The 12437-nt window shown below is 41.3% G+C and overlaps 1 protein-coding gene across 1 annotated transcript in view; it reads right to left on the reverse strand.

Moving 5' to 3' along the window:
- Positions 1 to 9283: 9283 nt before the first annotated feature.
- Positions 9284 to 12437, reverse strand: part of LOC131407646 (olfactory receptor 13G1-like) — a 31406-nt gene continuing 28252 nt past the window's right edge. Inside the window, 3 exon segments of the mRNA XM_058544401.1 lie at positions 9284 to 9804; positions 9807 to 10260; positions 12230 to 12338. Of these exon segments, the coding sequence (XP_058400384.1) occupies positions 9284 to 9804; positions 9807 to 10260; positions 12230 to 12338 (1084 nt within the window).

A 12437-nucleotide genomic window follows, 5' to 3' on the forward strand; every position in this document is an offset into this window, starting at 1 on the left:
TCCATGTCTTGGCTATTGTGAATAATGCTGCAGTGAAAGTAGGGGTGCATAAATCTCTTTGTGTTGTTGATTTCATATTCTTTGGATAAATACCCACTAGTGGGACAGCTGGATCATATGGTATTTCTATTTTTAATTTTTTGAGGAATCTACATACTGTTTTCCATATTGGCTGCACCAGTTTGCATTCCCATCAGCAATGTATGAGGGTTCCCTTTTCTCCACATCTTTTCCAACACTTGTTATTTTTTATCTTGTAATTATAGCCAATCTGACAGGTGTAAGGTGATATCTCATTGTAGTTTTCATTTGCATTTCCCTGATAATTAGTGATGTTGAACATCTTTTCATGGCCATCTGGATATCTTCTTTGGAAAAATGTCTGTTCATATCCTCTGCCCATTTTTTGATCGAGTTGTTTGTTTTTTTTTTTGTTGAGTTGTATGAGTTCTTTATATATGTTGGAGATTAACCCCTTGTTGGATATATGATTTGCAAATATTTTCTCCCAATTCGTGGATTGTCTTTCCATTTTGTTGATGGCTTTGTTTGCTGTGCAGAAGCTTTTTAGTCTGATGTAGTCCCATTTGTTTCTTTCTTTTTTTTTTTCTTTCCCTTGCCTGAGTAGGCATGGTATTTGAAAAGATACTGCTAAGACTGATGTCAAACAGTGTACTGCCTATATTTTCTTCTAAGAGTTTTATGGTTTCAGGTCTTACGTTCAAGTTTTTAATCCATTTTGAATTAATTTTTGTGTATGGTGCAAGATAATCGTCTACTTTCCTTCTTTTGCACATGGCTGTCCATTTTTCCCAACACCATTTATTGAAGAGACTTTCCTTTCTCCATTGTGTGTTCTTGGATCCTTTGTCAAAGATTAGCTGTCCATAGACGTGTGGTTTTATTTCCGGACTTTCAATTCTGTTCCATTTTCTGCATGTCTGTTTTTGTGCCAGTACTATGCTGTTTTGATTGCTATAGCTTTGTAGTATATTTTGAAGTCAGGGATTGTGACACCTCCAACTTTGTTCTTTTTTTCTCAGGATTGTTTTGGCTATTCAGGGTCTTTTGTTGTTCCACATACATTTTAGGATTCTTTGTTCTATTTCTGTGAAGAATGTCGTTGGGATTCTGATTGGGATTGCCCTGAATCTGTAGATTGCTTTAGGTAATATGGACATTTTAACTATGTTTATTCTTCCAATCTATGAGCATGGAATATCTTTCCATATCTTTATGTCTTCTTTGATTTCTTTCAATAATGTCTTATAGTTTTCAGTGTATAGGTGTTTCATCTCCTTGGTTAAGTTTATTCCTAGATATTTTATTCTTTTTGTTGTGATTGTAAATGGGATTGTGTTCTCGACTTTCCGCTGGTTCATTATTAGTGTATAGAAATGCAACTGATTTTTGTAAGTAGATTTTGTACCCTGCAACTTTGCCATAGTTGTTGATTATTTCTAATAGTTTTCTGGTGGATTCTTTAGGGTTTTCTGTATATAGAATCACATCTTCTGCAAAAGATGAGAGTTTTACTTCTTCCTTTCCAATTTGGATACCTTTTATTTCTTTTTCTTGCCTAATTACTCCAGCCAAAACCTCCAGTAGTATATTGAATAGGAATGGCGAGAGTGGGCACCCTTGTCTTGTTCCTGTTCTCAGAGGGATGGCTTTCAGTGTTTTACTGTTAAGTATGGTATTGGTTTGGGTTTGTCATATATGGCCTTTATTAAGTTGAGGTACTTTCCTTCTATACATATTTTATTGAGAATTTTTATCATAAATGGATATTGGATCTTGTCAAATGCTTTATCTGCATCTATTGAGATGATCATGTGATTTTTATTCCTCATTTTGTTAATGTGATATATCACATTGATTGGTGGATGTTGAACCATCCCTGTGTCCCTGGTATAAATCCCACTTGATCATGGTGAATGATCCTTTTAATGTATTGCTGTATTTGATTTGCCAATATTTTGTTGAGGATTTTTGCATCTATATTCATCAGTGATGTTGGCCTGTAATTCTCCTTCTTTGTGTTGTCCTTGTCTGGGTTGGTATCAGGGTAATGTTGGCCTCATAGAATGAGTTAGGAAGTGTTCCGTCTTCTTCAGTTTTTTGGAATAGCTTGAGAGGATAGGTATTAAATCTTCTTTGAATGTTTGGTAGAATTCTCCAGAGAAGCCATCTGGTCCTGGACATTTGTTTTTTGGGAGGGTTTTGATTACTGTTTCTATCTCTTTACTTGTGATTGGTCTATTCAGATTCTCTATTTTTTCTTGATTCGGTTTTGGGAGGTTGTATGATTCTAAGAATTTATCCATTTCTTCTAGGTTATCCAATTTGTTGGCATATAGTTTTTCATAGTATTCTCTTATAATCTGTATTTCTGCAATATCTGTTGTAATTTCTCTTCTTTCACTTCTAATTTTATTTATTTGAGCCTTGTCTCTTTTTTTCTTAGTGAGTCTGGCTAAGGATTTGTCACTTTTGTTTATCTTCTCAGAGAACGAGCTCTTAGTTTCATTGATCCTTTCTATTGTTTTGTTAGTCTCTCTTTCATTTATTTCTGCTCTAATTTTTATTATTTCTCTCCTGCTGACTTTGGGCTTTGTTTGTTCTTCTTTTTCTAGTTCTGTTAGGTGTAGTCTAAGGTTACTTATTTGAGATTTTTCTTGTTTGTTGATGTAGGCCTGTATTGCTATAAATTTCCCTCTTACTATCACTTTTGCTGTATCCCGTAAGAGTTAGTATGTTGTGTTTTAATTTTCATTTGTCTCCAGGTATTATTTGATTTCTCCTTTGATTTCTTCCTTGATCCAATGGTTGTTCAGTAGCATGTTGTTTAATCTCCACTATTTGTTACTTTCTCAACCTTTTTCTTATAGTCAATTTCTAGTTTCATAACATTGAGGTTGGAAAAAATGCTTCATATGATTTCAATCTTCTTAAACTTGTTGAGGCTTGCCTTGTTTCCCAACATATGGTCTATCTTTAAGAATGTTTCATGTGCACTTGAGAAGAATGTGTATTCTGCTGTTTTTGGATGGAATGTTCTATACATATCTATTAAATCCATCTAGTCTAGTATTTCATTTAAGGCCACTGTTTCCTTGTTGACTTTCTGTCTGGATGATCTATCCATTGATGTAAGTGGGGTCCTGAGGTCCCCTACTATTATTGTTTTACTTTCAATTTCTCCCTTTAGGTCTGTTAATAGTTGCTTTATATACTTTGGTGCTCCTGTGTTAAGTGCATATATATTCATAAGTGTTGCGTCCTCTTGGTGGAAAGTCCCTTTTATCATTATGTACTGCTCCTCTTTTTCTATCATTGTCTTTTTTATCTTGAAATCTGCTTTGTCTGATATATGTATGGCAATACCTGATTTCTTTCATTTGCCATTTGCTTGAAGTATCATCTTCCATCCCTTTACTCTGAGCCTCTGTTTGTCTTTAGAGCTGAGACGTGTTTCCTGGAGGCAGCATATTGTGGTCTTGTTTTTTTTTCTTTTGTGAGGATGATTAGCCCTGAGCTAACACCTGTTGTCAATCCTCCTCTTTTTTTGCTGAGGAAGATTGGCCCTGGGCTAACATCCATGCCCATCTTCCTCTACTTTATGTGGGGCGCCTGCCACCATGTCGCTTGATGAGCAGTGGGTAGGTCCGCACCAAGGATCTGAACCTGCGAACCCTGGGCCACCAGAAGTGGAGCGTGTGAACTTAACCACTATGCCACCAGGCTGGCCCCGTGTCTTGTTTTTTAATCCATCCACCAGCTCGCTGTCTTTTCATTGGAGAATTCAATCCTTTTACATTTAGAGTGAATATTGATATATGAGAGCTTAATACTGCCATTTTATTGCTTGTTTTCCAGTTCTATATTTCCATTATTTCTTTACCCTTGTATTTCTGACTGCCATTCAGTTTGGTGGTTTTCTGTGATAGTTTTCTCTTTATTTATGATTGTAGCTCTGCTCTGATTTTTTGTTTAGTGGTTACCATGAGGTTTGTATAAAAGATTTCATAGATGAGATAGTCCATTTTCTGATCTCCATTAGCCTAAGCAGGTTCCATCCCTTTCCTCTTCCTCTTCTGAATTGCTGTTGTCACACATTATTCTTTTTTATGTTCTATGTTTGTGACTAAATTGAAGTGTTTATGGTTATTTTTGATGCTTTCCTTCCCTATATCTCTTATGTTATAATTATTTGTTTACTAACCTATTCTGATATAGAGTTGCAATTTTCTGATTCTATATGTCTATTTTTCTTCTTGCTCAAGGATTGTAAACCTTTGCTTTTTAGTTTCAGATGGGAGGGCTCCTTTCAACATTTCTTGTAAGGCAGGACTAGTGGCCATGAACTCCCTCAGCTTTTGTTTATCTGGGAAAGCTTTTATTTCTCCACTGTATCTGAGGGATAGTTTTTTTCTGAATAGAGTATTCTTGGCTGAAAGTTTTTGTCTTTCAGAATTTTGAATATATCACTCCATTCTTTCCTATCTTGTAAGGTTTCTGCTGAGAAATCTGCTAAAAGCCTGATAGGGGTTCCTTTGTAGACAATTTGATTTTTAAAATGGCCATAGACCTTAACAGACACCTCACCAAAGAAGATATACAGATGTTAACTGGCATGTGAAAAGATGCTCCACATCATATATTTTCAGGGAATGCAAATTAAAACAACAATGGGATACCTCTGCACACTTAATAGAATGGCCAAACTTGAACACTGAAAATAGCAAATGCTGGCTGGTGAGGATGTGGAGCAACAGGAACTCTCATTCATTGCTGGTGGGAATGCAAAATGGTACAACCACTTTGGAAGACACTGTGGCAGTTTATTACAAAACTAAACACATTCTTACAATACAATTAAGCAATCATATTCCTTGGTATTTACCCAAAGGAGTTGAAAACTTATATCCAACAAAAAATATGCACAGGGATGTTTGTAGCAGTTTTATTTATAATTTCCACAACTTAGAAGCAACCAAGATGTCCATCAGTTGGTAAATGGATTGAAAAAAGGAAAAAAAAACAGAGGTACATCCAGATAATGGAATATTATTTAGTGCTAAAAAATAAGCTATCAAATCTTGAAAGACAGGGAGGAACATTAAATGCATATTATTACGTGAAAGAAGTCAATCTGAAAAGGCTATAAACTGTATGATTCCAACTATATGACATTCTGGAAAAGGCAAAACTATGGAGACAGTAAAAAGATCAGTCATTGCCCACTGTTCGGGGATGCGTAGGGATGAATAGAAGGAGCACAGAGGACTTTTAGGGCAGTGAAAATACTCTACATGATGCCATAATGATGGATAAATGTCATGATACACTTATCAAAACCCATAGAATGCACAACACCAAAGTGAACCCTAATGCAAACTATGGGCTTTGAGTGATTATGATGTGTTAACATATGTTCATCAATTGTAATGTACGTACCATTCTAGAGGGGGATGATGATTATGAGGGAGGCTGTGCATGTGTGGGTGCAGGTGGTACATGGGAAATTCTGTACCTTCCTATCAAATTTGCTTTGAACATAAAACTGCTCTAAAAAATAAAGTCTTAATTTTACAAAAAAGAGTCAATTGTTAAGCAACACAAAGCAATTGTAAATACGCATATACCTAATATCAGATAAATGAAGCAAAAACTAATAGAACTCAGGAGAAAATAGAAACATCCAAAATCATAGCTGGAATTTTAGCTTTCCTCTTCCGCACTAAAAAATATCACTAAAAATGTAGAAGATTTGAATAACACTCTTAACCAAAGGACCTAACTGACATTTTGAGAACACTGTACCAAAGAACTAGAGAGTGTACATTCTTTTCACGTGCACATGGAACATTCACCAAAAATGAAACATCACAAAATGACAAACAAACAAATATGCTCCTGTGTAAGTGAAATGACAGCAATACAAAAGGGAGGGGGGGAGAAATAAGGACAATAACACAAGTCTAAATTTTTTTCAAAGGATTCCTATCATGCAGATTGTGTACTCTACCCAAAATTAAATTAAACTAAAACATAAAAAAAGACAGAAAATCCCCAAATATTTGAAAATTAAGCAGCAGTCTTCTAAACCACCCATGGGTCAAAGAAGAAATCATACAGAAATAACAAATATTTTGAAGTAAGCTAAAATAAAACCACAATATAGGAAAAATTGTGATATATAGTTAAAAGCTTGCATAAAGAGAAATTTAGAGTTTTAAATGCATACATTAGAAAGCAAATAGGTAAAAAATAAAATTGCCAGACATAAATGTCAAGTCAAAATGGATGAAAGACTTAAACATAAGACCCCAAATTGTAAATCTCCCAGAAGAAAACATAGGGGAAAAGCTTTATGACATTGGTCTTGGTCATGATTTCATGGATATGACACCAAAAGCATAGACAACAAAAACAAAAATAAACAACTAGGACTACATCAGACTAAAAAAGTTCTGCAAAGAAAAGGAAAAATTCAACAGAGTGAAAAGGCAACCTACAGAATGGGAGAATATATTTGCAAACCATATGTCTCATAAGGTCTCATGTGCCTGGTGCAAAATGCTTCCAAAATGAATTGATTTAAGAAAACAAATCCCTGGTGCAGGGATTAGAAGGTGAACAAGACATCGTCCTTGTCCTCAAAGAGATTAAGTCTGTAGAGGGGGACAGAGAGCCAACGTGGAGGGGGACAGACAAGGCAACCTGGTGGAGGGCCAGACAACCAATATGGAGGGGGACAGACTTGCTCAGGGAAGACAGCAGCCCCCACAGGACCTACAGCCTCGTTCCCTCAAAGAGCCCCTTTCTGCCCACACCCTTCCAAACCACACATGCTCCCCACACCCCTGTCCACAGCCCTGCACAGTTAAATCTCAGGGGAAAGGGAAAGGGCTCCAGCCTCCCTTCCCTGGGACCTTCAATGGGGCCCAAATCCTCCTGGAGCCAGGGCCTGATTGGAAGAGGCCCACTGGACCGCTGGTTTGTGGTGGAGGGAGAAGGAAAGGAAGCAGCAGCCCCAGTCACTTCCCACACTGATGCCTGTAACATCCTTGCATTGTAGACTTGAAAAAGCCAAGTCCTTCAACGCAATCCTTATCAGAGTCCCAGTGATATTCTACCCAGCAGTAGAACAAATAATCCTAAAATTTATATGGAACAACAAAAGACCCCAAATAGTCAAAGCAATCCTGAGAAAAAAGAACAAAGCTGGAGGCATCATACTCCCTGATTTCAAAGTATACTACAAAGCTATAGTTATCAAAACAGCATCGTATTACAGAAAAACAGAAACTCAGATCAACGGAACAGAATTGAGAGGCCAGAAATAAACTCACACATTTATGGACAACTAATTTTTGACAAAGGAACCAAGAACAACAATGGGGAAAGGAAAGTCTCTTCAATCAATGGTTGAGAAAACTGGACAGCCACGTGCAAAAGGTTGAAAGTAGACCATATGCAAAAATTAACTCAAAATGGTTTAAAGACTTGAATATAAGACCTGAAACCATAAAACTCCTAGAAGCAAAGATAGGCAGTACGCTCTTTGACATCAGTCTTAGCAGTATCTTTTTGAATGTTATGTCTCCTCAAGAAAGGTAAACAAATAAAAACATAAATAAATGGGACTACATCAAACTAGAAAGCTTCTGCACAGCAAAGGAAACCATGAACAAAACAAAAAGACAACCCACTAACTAGAAGAAAATATTTGCAAATCATATATCAGATAAGGGGTTAATCTCCAAAATATATAAAGAACTAATGCATCTCAACAACAAAAAAAACAAACAACTCAATTAAAAAATGGGCAATGGATCTGAACAGACATTTTTCCAAAGAAGATATACAGATGGCCAACAAGCACGTGAAAAGATGTTCAACATCATTAACTATCAGGGAAACGCAAATCAAAACTACAATGAGATAATCCCCTCACGCCCATCAGAATGGCTATTACTAAAAGACAAGAAATAACAAGCTTTGGCGAGGATGTGGAGAAAAGGAACCCTCATACACTGCTGGTGGGAGTGCAAACTGCTGCAGCCACTATGGAAAACAGTGTGGAGATTCCACAAACAATTAAGAATAGAAATATCATATGATTCAGCTATCCCACTACTGGGTATTTTCTCCAAAGAACACAAAAACACTAATTCGAAAAGATATATGCACCCCTATGTTCACTGCAGCATTATTCACAATAGCCAAGATGTGAAAAAAACCTAAGTGCCCATCAACTGATGAATGGATAAAGAAGATGTGGCATATATATATACAATGGCATACTACTCAGCCATAAAAAAGATGAAATCGTGCCATTTGTGATAACATGAATGGACCTTGAGGGTATTATGTTAAGCAAGATAAGTCAGACGAAGAAAGACAAATACTGTATGATTTCACTCATATGTGGAAGATAAAGCAACTATCACAAACACATAGATACAGAGAACAGATTGGTGGTTACCAGAGGGGAAGAGAGTGGGGGGAGGGCGAAAGGAACAGAGGGGCACATGTGTGTGGTGACAGATGACAGCTAGACTTTTGGTGGTAAACATGATGCAGTTTATACAGAAGTTGAAATATAATGATGTACACCTGAAATTTATATGTTATAAACCAATGTGACCTCAATCAAAAGAAAAAAATAAAAATAAAAAGCCTGGTCAATATACTATGCTCAAAAGTACTAAAAATTTTTTTAGAAGACCACTCTTAGAGACTTGGCTTCCAGGAAGAACCTATCCTCCTGAAACTCCTATCCTTCCTCAGCTTGCATGCTCCCTACTCACACTGCACTAGGACTAAGGCAGAGGCAGCCTTGGGCATGAACAGAAGGAGGGGAGGTCGGGGGAGCTCCACTCAAAGCCCCCGTCCTGTGGGGAGACTGAGTGGGCATCTTGGAGAAGAGATTCACAGCAAGGGCTGGAGAAAGGCTGTGTCCACATAGATGGTTTCTTACATCTGTTTCGTGTTTCTCAGTTCACAAAGCTGTCACACAGGTCACCCCTGATTGTACAGAGCAGGACACCGGGGGTCTGGGAGGGTAGGGGGCTTCCGGAGGCCCAGGATGTGGTGGCAATCAGAGCTGGTTCTGTGGTCACTGCTTGGAGCAGCGGGGTGTGTCCGGAGGAAGCAGGATCGGGCTCCTAGACACCAGAACACGCCCCACTTCAGGGAAAGCCAGCCCTGGACGATGCCTGCTGCCCCACCCTCCAGGTGGAAGGTAGCGGGCATCCACGTGGGACGTCCGACCTCAGCTGCAGGAGAACATCCTCCTGAGGGCGGCTTTGACATCCGTGTTCCTCAGCCAGTAGATGAGGGGGTTCAGGGAGGGCGCCACGGAAGTGTAGATCATGGATACCACCTTGTCCTTGTCCAGCGAGTAGCTGGACGTGGGGTGGATGTAGGTGTAGATGACGGTGGAGTAGTACATGGAGACCACCAGGAGATGCGAGGAGCAGGTGGAGAAGGCCCGCCACTTGCCCGCTGCTGAACGGATGCGCAGGATGCTGGCGATGATGCAGCCTTAGGAGAGCATGAGCTCGGAGAAGTTCCCCAGGGCCAGGACCACATCTGCAATGAAGGCCATGGCCTCGTTCAGGCAAGTGGGGGCACAGGAGAGCTTCAGCACTGGGGGGATCTCACAGAAGAAGTGCTCGACCACGTCAGAGCAGCAGAAGGGCAGGCGCCCGGTGAGGACAGTGTTTACCATGGTGTTGGCCAGGCTGACTGTCCACACGGCTGTGGCCAAGAGCATGCACACCCGGGGCCCATCAGGGCGCCATAGTGCAGGGGCCGGCAGACGGCCACGTAGCGGTTTAAGACCATCGTGGAGAAGAGCAGCAGCTCGGCCCCCAGGGACCATGTGAAGAGAAAGAGCTGAGCCATGCAGCCCCCGAAGGAGATGGTCCTGCCAGCCACCATGCTGCCCAGCAGCTTGGGTAGGATTGTGGAGGTGCAGAGCATGTCCACCACGGCCAGGTTGACCAGGAAGAAGCACATAGGGGTGTGCAGGGCAGGGCTTGAGCCGATGACCAGCACGATGAGCGGGTTTCCAGAGAGGGCCATCATGTAGAGGAGAAGGAAGGCAGGGAAGGGCAACATTTGCAGCCGAGGTGTTTCTGAGAATCCCAGAAGGAGGAACTTGGTGACCAGGGTCTGGTTCACCACAGCCACGGTGGGCAGGAACTCTGGGTCCTTCTGGGCACCTGGGGACTGCTCTGACACTGGCTGTTGAGGAAAGAGATACTCCCTGTTTTAACTTGTTCTGAACATTCCATCATGGAAATATGTGTGCGACTCATTAGAAAGAATTTCAAATCCTGCTTTGGTAATGAAAATGGAGCCTTGTGCCCCTGATAAGTTTGGAGACCAGGGCCATTGCAGAGAGAGCAGCTGTCCCCTGAGGTGTGGAGAAGCTCCAGGCCTCACCACTCCCTTGGGAGGTGCAGGACTGAGGCGGCCACTCAAAAATCACTGGACTCGGGTCCTGGTCAGCATGGGCTCATCCTTCCCCAGCTCCCAGGGAGCCCTGACCACGTGGGGTGAGGGTGGTGGGCTTATAGGGAAACCTGGATCACTCTCCTATTTGAAAATTGTGACAGTTGAGTTTACAGCCTGTCACACACTCTGACAGTGTCTTGGAGCAGAGGAGAGACAGGGAAGAAGTAACACATTAAATCAGAGAGAACCCGTTTCTAAAGCCCACAGGGCTCCTACCTAGACTGCTACATCCAGGCAGCACTGACACATGCGGTCACTGGAAGCCAGGGGCCAGGCCTGATGTAGGGGACAGGATGGGACCCAAACCCTGTTTCCACTGCAGATCTTGCTGCTGCCTGACCCAGCACAGCCCACAGCAGGGCCCCACAAAATCAGAGACAAATCACCACCAAACTCTTCAGCTGAATCAGAAAGATCTCCCAAGATAAACCTGAGATAGTGGGAACTGAGGCCCGTGCAAGCCAACTTCCGAATGACAATGCAAGTGCAGATGGCTTGGCTTCTTATAAATTATTATTCTAACTAGGGGACACTGAGTTTATTTTAAAATCCTGCATCTTGGAAATATTTCACTGCTTAGATCATAGTCCTTTAATTAAAAAGAAGATTTTTGGGGCTAGCCCCGTGGCGTAGGGGTTAAGTGTGTATGCTCCGCTGCTGGCGGGCCAGGTTCGGATCCTGGGCATGCACCGACACACCGCTTGTCAGGCCATGCTGTGGCGGCGTCCCACATAAAGTGTAGGAAGATGGGCACGAATGTTAGCTCAGGGCCAGTCTTCCTCAGCAAAAAGAGGAGGATTGGCATGGATGTTAGCTCAGGGCTGATCTTCCTCACACACACAAAAAAGATTTTCATACATTTGCGTTAGCTGAGGCCTTGGCAAACTGTTTTCTGGCACAGGCTTAGATCTGGTCCATCTGCTTTAGTCAATGTCTGGGAGATGTCTGACTGTCACTAAATATTACAAGGAGGTGTCCCTGTGAGGAGTGGTCCAAGAATGACAAACAAAATCACCAACTGGAATGTGCTCATTTGTGTGGTACATGCTGACACTTTTCCACCAAAAATCTGTTACATTAAAAGAAAGAGAGAGACAGAGTGATTTTATATTACGTTTTGTCTATGTTGCTCATTTTCCTTTTTTTATATGATTAGAAAAGTTTTGTCCTTAAACCTGACAGCTGAGGAGTCTCATGGCTCTTAGTCGCAGAGTAAAATGTAATTATCCACCATTCTCAACACATCCTGGTTTACATTTAAAACACACACGTCCACAGCGTCCACGTTAAATTATAGTAGGTGCTTACAAAAGGTGGAAAAATCTGTCTGAAATTCCTGGTATCTTCTCAAGAAACTTCCTTCTTGATCCCAAGGAAAAAACTTCAGAGAATTATCAGTAATCATTAGGAATTAAAGTTGATTTTAAAAAAAGTACAGAGGGTGATAGCTGTAGCCAAGAGCAGGGTCAGCGGGAGACTTGTGACCAGAGCTGGAGAAGCCCTGTATCATCTGAAACAGGCCGAGGCGTGGTTCCTGGTGAGTGCTGGTGGGCCCGGGGGACCAATTAGCACAGAACCTGCTCTCCCTAATTGGGCGTAACCAGCCCATGGATTCAGGACTCTCTGGAGAAGCTGACCAGCACCTGGGGGACAGATCTAATCAGCACCGAGTAAGAGCTGACGACACTCTTGGCACCTGCTGGTGTTTCCTGTCTGAAACAGGGGCTGGTGCTTGGTGGTCACCATCCAGGGACTGATTGTCCAGCAGCAGCAGGGACAGCTGAAGGATAGACAGAGCTGGTGGACTTGTCAGACAATGAGGTTATCCTGGCAGTGAGCCCATGAACCAACGCACCACCTTTTCCGCAGAGAGCAGAAAATGCCTTTCCTTCCCAGCTAGAAGC

This window comes from Diceros bicornis, chromosome 6, assembly GCF_020826845.1.
Source record: "Diceros bicornis minor isolate mBicDic1 chromosome 6, mDicBic1.mat.cur, whole genome shotgun sequence".
NCBI classification, from domain to species: Eukaryota; Metazoa; Chordata; class Mammalia; order Perissodactyla; family Rhinocerotidae; genus Diceros; species Diceros bicornis.